This window comes from Corvus cornix, chromosome 20 (genome assembly GCF_000738735.6).
Source record: "Corvus cornix cornix isolate S_Up_H32 chromosome 20, ASM73873v5, whole genome shotgun sequence".
In the NCBI taxonomy this organism is placed as follows: domain Eukaryota; kingdom Metazoa; phylum Chordata; class Aves; order Passeriformes; family Corvidae; genus Corvus; species Corvus cornix.
The window spans coordinates 14514184-14531664 of NC_046349.1; the positions used below are offsets into that span (position 1 = coordinate 14514184).

The 17481-nt window shown below is 41.7% G+C and overlaps 1 protein-coding gene across 9 annotated transcripts in view; it reads right to left on the reverse strand.

Moving 5' to 3' along the window:
- Positions 1-1537: 1537 nt before the first annotated feature.
- The window catches only part of STAU1 (staufen double-stranded RNA binding protein 1), a 28382-nt gene continuing 12438 nt past the window's right edge, over positions 1538-17481 (reverse strand). For 3 of the 9 annotated variants that reach the window (XM_039563452.1, XM_039563451.1, XM_010396766.4), the window contains 11 exons: positions 17180-17318; positions 16300-16465; positions 11269-11367; positions 9685-9915; positions 8979-9122; positions 8290-8436; positions 7386-7458; positions 5645-6012; positions 4792-4914; positions 3197-3282; positions 1538-2522 (listed from right to left, as the gene is read on the reverse strand). In XM_039563452.1, the coding sequence (XP_039419386.1) occupies positions 2435-2522; positions 3197-3282; positions 4792-4914; positions 5645-6012; positions 7386-7458; positions 8290-8436; positions 8979-9122; positions 9685-9915; positions 11269-11367; positions 16300-16465; positions 17180-17318 (1664 nt within the window). In that variant the 3' untranslated portion in view covers positions 1538-2434. The remainder of the gene's footprint in view (positions 2523-3196; positions 3283-4791; positions 4915-5644; positions 6013-7385; positions 7459-8289; positions 8437-8978; positions 9123-9684; positions 9916-11268; positions 11368-16299; positions 16466-17179; positions 17319-17481) is intronic. The other 6 variants (XM_039563453.1, XM_039563455.1, XM_039563454.1 and 3 more) reach the window with 6 other exon arrangements.

The following is a 17481-nucleotide window of genomic DNA, read 5'->3' on the forward strand; positions in this document are numbered from 1 at the left end:
ACAGTCCCAAAAACTTTGGCACAAATTCTTTAAGATCTTCATCCTGAAACCAAGACTGATGGACCACAAAGTCATATTTCTTCCTTGGGGAGTCAGGCCTTCAGGCACTGAAACCAGAAGTGGAAGCTAGTGAGTCCAGCCCTCCTGGCTCTGCCCTGGGCAGCCCTGCATGCAGAATGACTGCAAGGTTAAAAGGCTGGGGAAATAAGAGGGTCAGTTTGAGGAGAAACAAGAACATTGTCTCAGCTGTGTCTCCTGCCTTTGCTGCATCACGCACAGAGGAGACAACAGGAAAAGCAAAGGACTGTAGTACTCAGGCAAAGCCCCACTTTTATCCAGAGCTCACGTCTGCTTACCCAGAATCCACACGGTGCCACGGAGTCTCTCACCAGGAGGCTGTGATTGCAGCGAGGTCTGGAAGAGGAGACACTTCTCTTACACAGCCCCAAGAGGGGATCAGGGTGTTTAACAGTATTGAACAGCTTCCTGTGGCAAAGTGTCTTAATCCAGGTTCTTATAAAACACAGCATTAGCCACAAGTGACTGCTGCAGAACAATCCCAAAAGCAGGCTCTAGTCCCATCCAAGGAGAAAACTCAACAGCAGCAGATGAAGGCAGGGAGAACCCAGGCCCACGGCTGTCAGTGTGCTCCCTGCTTTCCAAAAGGAATTGTTTAGTAAGGAGTTTCTGAATTGGAAAAATTTGCAATACAAAGCCTCAGCCTAGCAAGTTTCTTTTAATTTTTAAATGTACAGCATTTTAGTTCTACAAATGTAAAAAAATTTAAAAACAAAAAACCTTTACAATGTTTGGGGGTTTTTTGCTTATAATGATTACACCCAACATGATTCAATGCAATCTGGTCTGCAGTTCCTGTGGCCTGATTGCTCTCGATGATGCAAATAAAATGGCCAAGACATTTAGCTGAGATAGCACCTGCAGGAACTGCTCTCTGTGGCAGGAGTTCTTGCGGGCACTGCACACAGGTGTAGGAACTGCTCCTGCAGGTCACAGGTAAGGAAACACTGACTGTAGCTCACACTCGAACGAGACACTGACACATGTCAGCCTGCGGGGCCAGTGCCGGGGCCAGTGCCGGGGCAGGAGCGGAGCTCTGGTTTGCAGCACTGCCCCCAACATCGCTGAGGCAAGGCAAGGTTGTGGCTCAAGTTACAATCAAACAAGGAAACAGTTTAAGTCTCTACTTTGAAGAAGTCCCATCCACCGGCCGTGCCAGGTTCCTCATTTAAGTTAACTTTAAAGTTTCACTTAGAAGTCCAGCTTGAGCTCCCATTAACACAGCTGCACTAACGCTGTGGCACAAATAACAAACTGTACCCACGTTACTTTGCATTCCCTTGCCCTGCCAGGTCTGCACACCCTGCACAGCACAGAACATAGAACATTCTATATGCACTTGAGAACCACTGGAAGTTACTCCACAGCTCAACACACTGCCCGGACTAGAGCACAAGCATTACAAATCTATAAAAAGCAGCCCCTGTGGTGGTGTACAAGAATAAATTAACCAAAAAAATTTAGTATTACCATTTATTGGTGACAAACACTACGTTTTACTTACATTCCATGGGGAGAAAAAATTCCAGCGTAAACAATGAACGGAAGCAGTACTGAACTCGCGCGGCTATCGTGCTGTACCTGGACCAATGCAAACCTCATCGCGCACCGGCCGTGCGCAAGAACACAACATCAAAAGCAACACAGTTATATATAAACATAGGTAATTTTTTTCAGCCCTACATGGAGATGTAATTAAACAGTATAAAGCACTCAAGGAAAATCAATCTGCAGTTTTATATGCACTACATTGAGATCATATCCTGTACTGTAGTGAGCTGTAAGCCACCGACACACAGTCCCTAAAACACAGCTCAGAGATCACTGAAAGTCACATTGCATTCGAGTTCCCCTACCCCACACTCAAGAAAACTAGAAATTAACCAAAAAAGATCAAACCAAGTTTAAAATTCCTGAAGTGTTTAAATTCCTTCAACCACTGGATAATTAGGGTTGGTTTGCGAAAATATGGGGCTTTTTAAAATGGTGGGACACAGCTTGTTTCCAGTGAAACGCTGCTATTCCAACAAAACCAAAATAACCACATACAGGGATATGATCTTCCCAAGTTAGTTCACAGGTAACATGTCAGTCTCAGAAGACAAAGTTTCTAAACTGTGCTATGGTTCTAGATACAATTAAGAAACTTTTAAATGAAAAATTTATAGTGTCATTTCAATCAAAACAACATAATGAAACTAAAAATGTATCACTGTTTGAAGAAAAAGCAACAGTTATGATTTAGACACTACAGTAGGTTGTAGAGACTGTAGCACTCCAACAGTTAGGTTACATTAAGAGGAAGCATTTGATTTTCTCTGGTGCTTTCAGGTTTGGGTTCAGTCAAGAGCCTATTTCAGGCAGTGCTGTCCAGTGTTTGTCCCAAAGGGTTTGCGCTCGCCGGTTTGAGGAGAGGGTCACTTTCCATTTCTTGTTTCACACATCTAAAATGATAAAACACCTGTTACTTAGGAGACAAAACACTATTTCCACGAATAAGATGCTTTAAATTGGATACAAATAATTTGATGTGCATTTAATAATTTGTTACCATATAACTGCCCCAATTTTTAATCAATTAGCACTTTGTTAATCCCACCACAGTTAATTTAAGAGTTCATTATCTCAATGAGAGGCTCAACTTTCTCTCCTCCCAAACCCAGCCAAGGGAATAATTTGCACCCTCTCCATGTTTCTGCTGAAAATGAGCTTTGACCCCTGCATATCCCTTTATCTGTGACACACAACAGTGCAAAAGAGAGAGAGAGGAGCAGCTGGAACCATGAGCCCACTGCGATGTCACACTCCTTACGGAGAAATGGGAAGGGGCAGCTGAGCTGAGGGAAGCCAGAACTGCTGGGGCCCAGAACTGTCACGCTGGGCTGGGGTCACACCACAGCCCCCACACTTCACCCACTCGCTCCTGCTCAGTGCTTTGCCTTTGACACATGGAAGTGACAGGCTTGATCATCCAAACCCCCCTCTGGTCCTGCTGGAGGGCAAACAGCCCTTGGCATTCCAACCTTTCTGGCAAATAAAACCCCTCATGTTATTTGTCTAAAAACTCTCATAGGGTTAATTTGCATCAGTGCAAGGGAAGTCGGTGGAAACCACTCACACAGACATTGGTCCATTTCCTGTCCTTGGCATCTCTGTGGTTTGTTGGTCCAACTCAGACAGCAACTTTAAAATATTCAGTGCAGCCTAAAGAGAAGAGAGAGCACTCAGCAATTCAGCCTCTGGCCAGTTCAGTAATTTAGTGAAAGCACTCACTTAACCCAACCAAATGTTCTTATTTTGGCAATATTTTTAAAGAATTTTTTTTAAGTTGCATAATTATGGTCGAAAAGACAAAGGTGTAGAATTTCATCTTGCTTCATTAAACAGTTCGATGGCGCTGTGACTGGGGATTCCCACTGCACTTGTTTCAGCACTGGGGGAAAACTAACACACCAGACTAGAAACAGCAAGAAAAAAGACACTAAATTAGTAACAGCTCAAACGGTGTGGAGCTTAAGACAAAGAATAGAAAAATACACCGAACCAGAGTCCTTTTCCAAAAAAGAAAACAAGTTACACAAGAATCAAAAATACAACACAGGTGGGGCCCACGTGACTGTTTAACAGGGTCAGTGTGACATGGCTCAGGCCAAGGTCAGTCACCTCCCTTGAGAACTGGTATCTTTTTTCCACTTCATTCAGACCAGTTTCAGGTGCAGCTTCCCAGCACATCCCTGACTCTGGCACAGGCCTTAGTGACAGCTGAACTTTGAACCGAGGAGGGGACTCACAGTGGCCCCAGTCACAGTGTTCAAGCTCTGAACCAGCTGCTCTTTCCCCTTCTCCCCCCTATCCTGACCCCTGTGCTCAGTCTGACAGGAGCTCTGCATAGCAGAATGTAGAGATGGGCATGAAAATGTCCAAAGAAAGTGACAAAGACCAATGAAATCCGTATCAAACAATGTCCATTAGAAAAGTACTGCAACAGTTTTTTGTATAAAAATCAGCAAAATCAGGTTTTCCTACGTGTATTCACATATTGCAAACTATTCCTTCAGGCTGCTGCACTCAGGTCACCTCTGGAGCCCAAAAGAACAAGAAAAATTCCTCTGAATGGGAGCAGACTGGGAACATCCTATCAGCTCCACGTAGTTTTTTATAGCCAAAGTCCCCTGTAGGTTTCAGTATAGCAGCCTCATTCTTTCACAAAGAAATATTTCAGCCAGTGGTAATAAAAAAATCTTTTTTTATAAAGGGAGATGAACAGATTTAGAGTGTCTTTTACTATCCAGTGCTGAACTGCATTTCTTCCACAAGGGATTCCATTTCTGCAGCAAGTCTGGGAACATGAACCCAACTATCACAGCTCCCAATGAAATATCAGCCCATTCTGACATGGTAAGAAAATAAGCTGAGATGCTCCTATGGTTTATAAGTTCCTTTTTGTGCATTTACTGTCATGGGCTCATACAAATACTATCAAGATGCAGCAAATGTGCTTTTTGTAGACCGAAACTGTGAACACATGTTCAGCATATTAAGCATTATTTAGATTAGATTCTGATATTAATAATCATTATTTCCACAACCTGTGAAATACTAGACAAAAATTAGCCAGGGAACTGACAGTGAACATCTAATTCCTTGCTCCCAGCAGTGATATAAAACCTCGGTCTCCCCTCAGGAGTAACATTTCAGCAATGTTCATCATACCATGTCGTGGCAAGACTCCACATCCTTTCCAATCCCATGACTGATCAGCGGTGGCTGAGAGGAACAGTTTATAAGAGATACAAACTCGTTCTTGTTATTTTTTGGAAAGTCTTTATATTCAACCTGAAGAAAAGAGAAGGATTTATTTCTTTTTGTTAACCAAGTACAGAAAGTATATCACAACTGCTACAGATTATTTGCCCATATATGAAGCTGAGCCTTTCTTCTCATCATTCTCTCAGCCAGTAGAACCACTCTATTTGAAGTTTAACCTCACTTACAATGTTTTTTAGTACTCACAAGAGCTTGGCAAGGCTCCTGAATGCAAGTGGCTACTCAATAATGATTGTTACTGGAACCTTTATTCTAATCACTGCTGTCTGCATTTCAAACTTCTGTATTATGCTTTTTGATCCACTGAGCTCATCTGTCATATGAATATAGGAACTTAATGCAATTCTCATTAAAGGGACCTAAAATGCAGAGCTTACAGCAAATGTTACTATACGACGGATTAGTGAAAGAACCTGATTTCAGATCAGCCAAGTTCAAGTCCACACTGTCCTCCTATATCAGGACAATTTTCAGAAAATGCTTCTTTAATTTTGTTCTTCCAAGATCTCAGAGTAGCACTGAATTGGGGCTGAGAATGGGACAGAAATGTGCATTTGAAAATTAAATTTAAAAGGCTGCAAAATTTGGTACGTGTCATAGGTAAATTCAAACTATGATATGAATTTCAGCAGGCTCAGAACTCATCTCTCACCAGCAGAACTGAAAAGCTTTTGAACAAACAAAAGGTTGGACCAGCTTGGATAGCTCTGGAAGAAGTCTTGCAAAGCCGAACATTTACCTGGATTCCTTGAACATTGGAAAGATAGTCCAGCTGCTCGGAGGGCCTGGTCAGAGGTCCATGGGGGACGTGGCCTGAGGAGTTGTTGCTCTTCAAAATGGTCTCGGCAGTAGGAGAAGTGCCCCCATAGAGCAGCTCCCTGGCGATCATCGCCGTCACCGTCGCCTTGGCAGGGTTGGGAGCTGCCCGACTGAACTCTTTGGTGTGGTGTCCTTGATTGGCTCCTACAGCCTGTGCAACCTCAGGGACCATGGGAAGAATTCCAGCAGGAAGCTGCTGATGGCTGAGATAAGGCATCCTAAACTCATCTTCTTTATTACCTGGGAGAAGAGAGGTGCACACTGAAGAGCTGCTGTTTGTGAGTCCTCCTGCAGGCACACACACAGGCACCAAAAGTCACTTTGGAAAAAAATAATTAATTTCAAATTACTTTTGAAATACTAACAAACTTAGTAAGCTCAATCAGCCTTTGGAGGGTCAGAGCTTCAGCATCATTGAGACAGTTTGTTTATTGAATTACTGACTCAGTGCAACACCTGCTTCTGCCAAAAGGGAGCCCCTTTACCTCCAGGAGCAGCTTCTCCAGGTCAGTCAAGCTCACGGACACCTCAGCTGAAATCACATTCTAGATACATCTTTTGCTTTCAGATTTTTTTATTCCATCATTTAAACTGTAGGAGCAAATAATGAAACCACAGAATGACCAGAACCACCATTAAATGATGTAAAGAGTGACAGTCCACAAAGTTTAAACTGTATATTGTGAGAACAACAGGTAGGAAAGGTAAAATGGAATGTTAGCACAAAGAAGCAAGACTATTTACAGCAAATGTCCAGCCACAGTCAATTGATAGCAATTTGCTGACATTATGGTATAAGTTAGATTAAAGAGGGATAAGAACAGCTTTTTAAGGGGAACTCACACAGAGCTATGGATGAAACTTACACAGATGTGCTCAAGAAAATTGGAGAAGACAATGACACCAAAATAAACCAAGGAATCACTATTATGGCAGAACAGATTAATAAAGTTCTGCAGGGCAGAGCTGCTTCAAGCCTAAGGATGAAAGCGAAAACTTGTAGATGGAAGAAAACAGGGATAGAAAAATCTGAATAGGAAGTCAGGAAGTTTATCTAAGACCTTATGGATGCAGGAAAATAGTACTAAAGTCCAAATCAATCCCAACTTACTATAATTTAAACAGCAAAGTTATACTCAAACACAAAGTACCTGAAACATGCTCTCTAGAACAGCAATCTGTGGTGACAGACAAACTCTCCATAATGATTCCTCCCACCAGATGACATTCTGGAGAGCAATGTCTGTGTACAGGGTGGCCAGGTTTGGGGTGCTTTGGTTCCAGCCTGCCACCTTGGGTGTGACCACCACAACTACTGACTGCCTGAAACAAGTGCAGGCACAGCTCCTGCTCTCAGTCATCAAAGACCAGGCACAGACAAAGGTGGTTCTGGACAAGGCCACTTCTTCCCTCTCCAACTCTGCCTTAGGTTGACCAGTTAGTACTGACACCCTTTCTCATCTTCATCCCAGGACCAGGGCCTTGGGAGGAATAAGTTCTTTGGGGTTTGAACCAAACCTTTCCAAGGGCTCCACTTAGTTTGCAAGGCAGCAGCTGCACAGCTCTGCTCATCCCAGAGTGCTACATGGCACTGCTGAAGGGACTGGGAACAGACCTGACACCCCCCAACAGGGCCCTGCTGCTTTCACCAGGTTACTCACTAGCTGAAGTCTCTTCAGAGCCCGGCTCAAAGAAGGTTACTTTTCTTCCATCACCTGGTTTTTTCACTGGGGTCTTAAAAATAAAAGGAAAAGAACTCAAATACACAATACCCCTTTAAAACTTTTTTCCCCATTAATTTTAAAACAAATTTAAGGTTTTCAAGATGCAGGTGATCTGACCAGCCAAAATTTAATTGAAAAAGTTATTACTCAAAAACATCAATAATCACATTGCTAGCAAGAAAAGAGAAGTTCAGTGATTCTTATTCATTGAAGGCCTAAAACTACCACATCCCAGAGAAGTGGTATTAGGAACACAGCTACTCAAAACTAGATACCAGAATAAAGCCAGTTAAACTGCCATTAGTTACTGGTACTGCTGAGGGGAGCATACCGGACACAAATGAGCACATACACGAAAACAAGAGAACTAACCCTAGATTTGCTGTTTGAGCTCCCTGGTAGTATCTGCTGAATCACCAGCAGAACACAAGGCTCCTTCCCTGCTAAGGGACCCACCAGAGAAACCCATAACAAACTTTCCACTGCAACTGGTGACGAGGCTGTGTAAAACTATTGCTACCAGAGTACTGTAACCTATAGGTCTGCAAGTTTCTAAGACAAACACATTGATTATCACAGGTTCTGAGACATTTCACAAAGCAGAACACATTCATTTAGCCTTCTGATGTGACTTTGATTTACTTGAAAACCCAAACACTTAATGTATCCAAAACACTGGATATGAAATATTTTTTCAGAGAGCAGTCCCCTCAATACCATAGTTTCCTGGCTAGCGCAGAGGGAATGAACTTCCTACCCTGTTACTGCCTTGCAAAGCTGCTTCAGTTTCAGCTCAGCCTTTGCTGCAACATTAACCAGCTGCTGCTTCCTCAAGACTCACCTTCTCTTCTGTCTTTAATGCTGGTTTTGGAGGTTGAGGTTGAGGGACTTTGAAACCTAAAATTTCCAACATATTTTCAGCTGCATTGCGTTTAGCAACCTTTTTGTTCGTGCCCATTCCTTCAGCTGTGTGTACACCAACTTTCACCTGGACAGAAGAGGAAGAAAACACAATTCTTAAGCAGTAGTATGGGGATTCCCTTATTAGTGATCTGTGTCTCAAGCATGCTGTGAGTCACAAAACAGTTCCAAGTGGTCATTGTTCTAAGCAAGTTGTCATTTATTATCAGTGATCATTGGCCTTCAAGCACAAAAAACCCAAAGAGAAGTCACACAAAGAACTGTGTTTCATCATCTCACCTTGGGTACCCAGGTTAGTAGTAATAAATCCTTTGTTACAAAATATAAGCAGCTTAGTATCTCTTAGCAGAACATTAATACTCCTGTTAGTTAAAACATTAGGCAGTTACAACATAGACTACTGGTGCCCTGTGCAATTTCTTTTTAAACATGACTCAGATCACTTTTCTTGAACCTTTATCTTCTGTGAATGTAGCCCATTAGATATTTTGTTATATCATGTCATGGAAACCTGTTAACTCTGTATATCATCATGACAACCTGATTGCCATTAAAAAAAAAAAAGAGATGTGAGCCACACCACCAGATCTGTGCAATGGTCACACCAACCTGCATCACGAACTCCCTGCGCCTGGGCAGCCCACGTTCTGTGATGAGCATGTACTCGGGTTCCTTCTCCTTCTTGGCCTGCTGTATCTGGGCAAGTCTGCTAATGGGATTCATTCCTTGACCGTATTCTGGACTTGTCTGCAGCTACATAGAATAGTGTTTAGGAAGTAAGACAAACTTTGTGAATATTTGGTTTAATAGACAAAACACAGCATGACACTGAATTCATTCATCTCAAGATTTTAAGAATACTGAAATAAAAATTGCTTAATGAAACACTGTCACAGCCAAAGAGAAATACTGAATTTATCTGGCTCCGCTGTCACACTTGACCACATGTAACCTACCCTGCTAATAGCTTTACAAATTCTAATCCTGCTATATTAGGAGGGACAGCCTTGCAGGACAATTTGCATGAGCAAAATCAAGCAAAACCTGAAGCTGTAAAGTCTGAGGCTTTAAAGTCAGAGCTTGATTTTTATGCACTGCTCTTTCTTTTCTAAGGTTTCTCTTTCATCCAGAATTTACTGGTAACTGCTATAAAAGTGGTGTCAGAACCCCATTAGAGTGGGAGCAAAATAGCAGCTCATTTGTTGCACCAGACAACTGGGAAAGGTTGAGCAGCTGAAGAGTGTTTGTAACTGACTCAGAAAAGCCTCTCTGATGATTATTTGCACAGTCAAATTTCCAACCTTTTCTCTCTTACCTTCACTATTGATTTTGTTTTCTTTTTGATTCGTGGCTTCATTTTCTCAACCATAGGAAGGGGTGGCAATTTTTTCAGTTCTTCTAGGACTGCTATTGCAGCATTTTTCTTTGAGATCTTCTTGCTCTTTCCTTCACCTTCACCCATGAATTCTCCAACTGATACCTTGGTTACAAAACTCTTCATATGGGGAGGACCACTTTCCTTGGTCACCTGTTTCAGAGGGAAAAACTGAGTGAAAGCGTGATAAACACTTATTAAAAATGGCAGGGCACATTGTTTATAGCAAACTTCTCTCAAGAACTAAGGATAAAGAGATTTTAGATCTTCATACCATCCAAAAAGTAAATCATATTCATTCTAATAACATATTCCCACCCAACTAAGCATATATTTTAAAAAGATGAGATGCAGCAAGCAGTAAACAGTATTTACACAAATCATTAACCTTTCTTATTTAATTGACTGATTTACTGTTTCAGTATAAAAATATGACTGTTCTATTTCATCAGTGTGTACTTCCCCACAGTTAACATCACCTCATTAAATATATCATGGTACAGTAATAGAACATTACAGAGAAAGCAACTCTTTAGGATCTAGCATTTTAGTCCAGAAATTCTGACTTCTGAACTCTGAAGTTCTGAAGAATTCTGGAGATATCTAGGAGATAGCTGCCTGCTACAGATTTAGTCTTTTAACTCCACTCCTAACACATCGTACTCCAAAATATCCATATCGTCAAAAAGTAAGAATGAATTAAGAGCTTCCACCCACAATTGGCTTTGTGTGACAGTGTATTTTTACCAGTGATGCTCAGGTTGATCTGCAATAATTGAAAGTTTCATGTAAAATTTCATAGAACAGCTTCAGAAGCAATTTAGTTACACACAATTGCATTTTCTTACTATAATAATTCAGATAGTTGGCTTAAATGTTACTCTGCCAGCTCAGGAAAGCAGCATGATAAATTATTATTTTAGTGAAACAGAGATGCTCCTGTGGAAGCTCCTGATTTAAGATAACTGAAATGATCAAGGAGGGGCAAAGAGGCAGCAAGGAGCCAGGCCAAAGGGAAAGGAAAGTCAGATGCACATGAGGTCACCTCATGGCAAGAAAAGAAACCTACTTGTGAGATTCTGCACCTCATGGGTAGTCCAGATCAGTGCTTAATTAAGCAAATACTTCCATATGTGTCTTTCAGAGTGAGCTCTAGTCTTTTGCCTCGACTCTGCACTTCCATGTTCTAACCATTAATGCAGGGTTGTGTTTTGGTTCTTCACTGTAATACGTTTTTTTCAAAAAGCTTGGAAAAAAGATTGCACAGACAACCACAGCATAGCTGTTCACTCCATGTGATCATTTTAGGGCATGAACTTGTGAACAGGTGGATTTTTCTTTTTTCTTCCCTTTACCATATAATCTCCAAGACAAATCAGGGTGACTGTCAAAGGTGAAAGTGTATTCACAACTAACAAGACATGTTAAAAGTCAGTTGTTTGGGTTATCTAGGAGAGACTCAGCTTAATGTGCACCCTTAATAGTCTAATAAAAACAAATCTAGAGCTTGTAAAATAAACATACCTCAAAATTCACAGGCAAGTTCCTTTTAAGTGCAATCTCAAAAACTTGGCTTATTTCAGATTTATTGAGATTTTCATCATCTGGTTCTTTTCCGTTAACCTAAAAGAAGCATACTCTATTTAAAATAAAGATCCTATTAAATTGAATTTTATCCATTCAACCACTTTACTGAACTCTGCAAATTTTAAGTACTCTAACCTTTACTGCCATGTTACGTGAATGTGGAGAAATGCAGCTCACACACTACAGAACTGAATCCTAAGAAGCTCATTAAGGTGTATGGGTAAAAGGTTGCAAACCTTCATATTTTCATGTGCTCATTACAAGAAAGAACAAATTGAATAAATGCCAATAGGTTTAAAAATGTGTTTAAAGAAAGTGCTACATGATTTCCAAATGGAAGTACCTTTATGAAATACAATTTTCATATACTGACTGGACATTTGCACCAAAAGCACTAAGACAGGATCAGGTAAGAGAAAGGGCAGGAAAAATAAAGATTCTAAGAGTGGGACCAGTGTGAATGAGGGATGGCTGACGAGCCCCCTGGCACAGTCCTGTCTTTTCACATGCTCCCTTGTAAGTGCTTCATCTGCAGCTTTGTTTTCTCATGTCAAGAACATCCTATCAGGAACTTCCCTAAATCAAACACAGACCATCTCTGAGAACTCAGACCTGCTAGGACAAACAGTGCCAGGGAAGCTTTCCTACAGGCACATCTATGTATCTCCAGGTAAAACTTTGACTGGGATTCCAAAAATGTCTTCACTGGTGCTGGCATCAACATGAGCTAAGGCATGTCAACAGCAACAGAGAAATTTTAGGACTAAGTGTCCAGCAGGGATATTGGAAAGATTATGATAAAGATGAACAGCAACAATACCACCAATTTTATCATGCCACAATACTAGTTATGCAGCCAGGTAATAAAAATTATTTAAGTATCTTACTGGAGCAGCAGCAGGGGAGCTGAGCTAGAAAGTTTTCATAGATTAAAACTTGTTTGATGGCAGCAAGCATCCCCCAGGTCTGCTACTAACAGGTTAGTTTAAAACATGAAGGATTTTTTTATCCCATCAGTTAAGACAGCCTCTTCCCATCTCAGAAAAAAAAAAAACTAGTAAAATTTTCACTCCTCCCACTGTCCCATCAGACTTCCCACTGTTCTCATGGGCTGACTTGTCCGTCAGGCTTGAGCTGCAGGGGAGCACGCTGGGCACAGCCCTGGCACTGCTGGTGCCAGTGGCAGAGGCAGAGCAGGTCCGTGTGGAGCCGTCCCAAGCACTGCTCCGCTCTGGAGCCGAGCCCGCGGCAGCCGCACTGGGCACGGCCCCGCGCGCGGGGCAAAACCGGGCAAAAAGGGGCACAACTGGGCAAAAGGGACAAAACCAAGATCGAGTACAGCAGTCTAAAGTCTCAGTCATCATCTCCCAAATCCCATTGCCAATGCACTTGCTAAGTTCACAAGGAACAGCAGCATATTCCCAGGAGCAGTATTTGAACTCCTAAGGCCACGTTCACTCTGGCACTGCCAGGAAGGGTCTGTCACTGTCCTCACTCACCAACATTGGCACAACAACTTCAATCACAAGTACTTTTCCTCTCCTTGTAATTTCAGATATATTCTAGTTTTTCAAATTCCAATGTTTTTCTTTGTGAAGATGACCAGGACTTCTCTTTACTGGATTAAATTTTTGCCACTTAATATCCTCTCAGGAGAACACAATTAATAGAAGGGAATTATTTGCTCTATTGCAGTGTATGTTCTTAACACATTCTAAGTCTGTGTGCACAGTGCAAAATGAAGGTTCTTTTCCTCAATACCTTTATCTAAAATAATGAGTTATTATTATTATTATTATGAAAATAACCATTAACAGACTATAGCTATTTTACTGATTATTTTGCCTCTACTTGAGTTCTGGATCAGTTTACTTTATAAAGCGAAAATAATCATACACACACACTCTCACCCTTTCCCTGCACACTTCAAGGCAGGTGATGCCTAAAGTTTATTTTTGAAGTATTTTGCATGTTTGCATTGACTAAACTCTCCAGGAATTATGCCTCTAAATCTGAATGAGACCCCGAAGCATTTACCACTCTTAGCTCTCATCACATTGTTCAAGCAAATTCCAGAAGTACTGTACTCCATTACGAGGGACTTGCCCTCTTCCAGGAACTCCTTCCACAGGCCCTTCCTCAAGGCTGCTTGTGAGCAAACACTGAACACCTGTGGAGGTGCTGCCCAGAAATGCACCGATTAATCAGTCATCAGTCTGAGCCTGTTCTTCCACATTAAGGGTACTAAGAGCAGCTGATATTTACCAAATGAGTTGGCAACAAACACAGAAGCAAATTTTGAGGCAAAAATAGAATCCCTGCCTAAGAATCATGCTAGGAAGCTCAGCTTTACATGTTTCCTAAGCTTTAAATCAATGCTTTATCACTTGTCTTTGAATATGCTAACCCCATCCTGCACCTTCACCAGCATGTCCAACCCCGGCCACACTGAAGGTCCTTGTGAGGGCTCCCACCGCAGCCCCCTCTCAATGAAGAGCTCTAACATTCAACTGAGTTCTTCACACAGGGCTTGGTCCAGCTGAGAGCCAATATTATTACTTTCTTTTTCCTGCCTCTTGCTCCTAGATATGCAGCCCGAAAAGGTGTGAGAAATGGTCATTCTTTCCCTTAAAGTCTAATAATTTCATTCAATGATTTCTTCTTAGAATCACAGAACCATTTAGTTTGGAAAAGATCTTTAAGATCATTGAGCCCAACTGTTATTGTGCACTAAATATTTTCTAATTTAAAAATAAAGAGCAAAATTCCATAAAAACAAAAAATTGTAAAAAAAACCCCAAATAATAAAAAAAATTAGAAAATTACTCCCCCTTAAAACACATTAGTTCAAACTTCAGAATATTCTGTTTACACAAGCATACACACAAATGGGATACACCAAAATAACTACATTTAAAAGGAAAATTACTGGCAACATCATATGACTGGGAGGAAGTATCAGGATTATGTCTGCTTGTGAAATCTTCATTTGCTTCCGTTGTATACAGGCATCTTTAACAGCATCTCTCGTGACCCCACACTCCTGTATCCTTTCAGGCCCCTGCCTCAGTGGATGCAGGAATGAACAGGGTTCACTTAGCACCACAACCTTCCTTATTCTACCTTCATCTTGGCTACAGTGAAATGCTGCTACAAAAACAATCCCCTCAGACTTTCCTAAAACTACAACAGTTGAAAGCCACAAATATCAATTAATTCAAGTACCAAACTTTAAGTGAAAACTCGATTTATTCAAGTATTTGTTATAAACCAGCACCCCCTGTTCCAAGGCCCATTCTCCTTCTCCTAAGCTGCATTTCCTATTGTTCCTTTTACAGACAAGTCAAATATAAATTGAAAAATAAAATGACAAATGCAGTTTTCTCAGAGTCAAGACACCATTCAGGTCCTGTCTTCTTAATAAAATAATTCTCCCTTCTTGCAGTCTTACATAATTTACTTCCTCTACCTCTGGATTTATATCCCTCACACAGAATGAGATATCCTAAAACAACCGCAGTGTTTGTTCTGAAGACCTCACATTATCCAACTCCAAAACACAATTCTCTACATTTCCAGAAAGTCACCTGTACTGAAGCATCTCTAAAACACTTAACAAAGAATAATTCAGTGACATGTGAGCCCTGCAGAGCTGCTCTCCCTGGGTCTGTGCTCCCTGAGGGGGGAAAGGGCCCATGAGAGCAGCTTATCTGTTACGAGGATGGGTGCAAAAAGGGGATGTTCTGCACCACTGATACAGAACAATATTCCAGAATTTGGGGTTCCCAGAACTGAAGGGGAACATCCTCCTCTGCTTTGGCCTCTCCTGCATGAAGACCAGCTGGCCCCTGCCCACACTCTGCCAGTCACCAGTTCAGATTTCAGTGCAGGGCTCACCCCAAGTCCCAGCTCCTGTTCCCAGCATCACTCTCTTTTCCCAACAGCATCTGTAATCCCTAGGAGCCTCCATCTTTCAATAATCTGCATTCCTCCAGGAGAGCTTTTGCTTACCCAAAGCACCTCCATCAATGCCTCCCAAGCCTCTTCCCTGAACTGTCAGATCCAGTGCTTTTGCCCAGTTACCTGAGCAATGCTCACTCCCACACGCACCAAGTTTTAACTCAGTGTCCCTTGGTTTCCCAACACATTTCCTCAAGCCTCTTGCTCTGCCATTCCTGGTAGTTCCCAGCTATTTTTTTCTCAGTCTGAGACCCCTTGTTGCCTTCTTGTCCAATTCTTCATTTTCCTTCTTTCTCAGCACACAGCCAGACTCCATATCCAGCAAGTTCTCACACTCCCCAGATTGCAAAGCACCCAACACACATGGAGGGGTGCAGGCTCCCAGCCAGCCCAGCAGCAAAGCAACTCCTGTGCCCACAGTGAGACCTTCTGCCTAAAGCCACTCAACAAAAAAGCATGAAAAACACAGTAACGGTATTGGAACAGAAAGTGCTGGGCAGCCATAAATATATGAAGGGATAAAAACTGTCTTCTTATATTCCTATCAAAATGTGTGTATGAGTTTACTACTTCCATGCATTTCTTGCTCTTCTAGAACTTCCATGGTTCTTTCCAAAATCATGTAGGGATTTTGCCCAGGAAGTAAATCCATGCCTGAGTATTATGTTGCCTATTTATGCACTTCTTCAGAAGTTTGTTTATGATCTGTACCCGGTAAGATATTAATTCCTATCTATGCTTCCAGTGCTCATATCTGACAGAGGTCTACAGCATTGCTGTGGAAAAATATGACAGTAAAAAAATTAACAATTTCATCTGGGAAAATTCTAGTTCCATAGAAATTTATGGTTTTGAATCAAAGTGTTTCCATTGACACAAGTAAGTCACCACTGCTACACAGAATTAAATTTCCCAACTGTCCCCTTCCTCTCAATAAGAAAAAAATCTATAGTAATATCCCAGTTTATTCTAGCAATTTATGCTTACGACACTACGATTAATTCCCACCTCTGGTTTCTCAGGCAAGGGCTCGTTCTGCAGAACTTTCAGTGCTTTAGCAGCTGCATCATGCTTAGCAGCTTGTCTTGTTCTTCCCTTCCCATGAAACTGCTGCCCTCCAATTGAAAGCTCCACTTGGTAGAGTAAAGGCCCGACAGGAAATGGGTAAAAGTACCTGCAAAGAAAGAGGTAAATAAGCAAATGATTTGGCCTACAAAGTAAACAGATATCTAAGTTAGATGTGGGTCCATGTCTTGGATACCAATAACCACAATTCACCATGGAAGCCCTAATTTTAAAAAATCAAATTTTGATTTACAGCCTTAAAGAATTTAGTGAGCAACCTTTGAAACAAATATTGACATTCCTTGTTTTACAATAGGAACACATTTCTGACCAAGTGCTACACAAAGACAACGTAACCATGCTTCTATGGACTTGGCAGGCCAGGAAGTTTTGAATTCTAAGTTCCTATGCCTATATAGAATTCTTTAAACAGCAACTTTAATTTAAATAGTTTCAGAAGAAGCATCAAACTGTTTTCTTCAGTTTTGCTTTTACACACAAAGGAAATGCAGGAAATATGTACCTAATATTTAGCTATTTGCTCAATGAAGCTGGCTATACATGAATGTTCTCAAAAAGACTTCAATTTTCAGTCCAGCTCCCTTGCCCCACCCCAAAGAAATAAAGCACTGGAGATAAGGCAAATTACAGATATTGGTGGGTGTACTTCTCCAAAGCTCCTGCCTCGCAAGCTGGCCATGTTTCAGCTGAGTGTCCCTGGAAGGGGGACACAGCCAGTTTTCAGAAGTCAGCATCGAGGCACAGGGTGGTGAGAGCAGAGGTTCAAAGGCAGGAGCCTGCAATCCCCCGAGCCAACACCTACCGTGGGGGGTAGGTACCACCCCGCATGGTGTAGTTGTAGGTGGATCTCATCCCCGTGTAAGGGTCGATGGGTTTGTACATGGGCTTCTTCCCCAGCTTCATGCAAAGTGCATTCAACTCCACTGTGGGGGTTACACTGTCTAAATAAAAAGGAATAGAAAGGGTTGTCCAGCTGTCACAAGGAACTGAGACAATTTAAACTCTTTTTGCTGGCTCAAAGCAGGGAAAAATGAGCTCAACTTTTGCCACATGCAGTATCTTAAATGACTGAATTCCAAACAGAACTGCTAATGAACAGAAAGA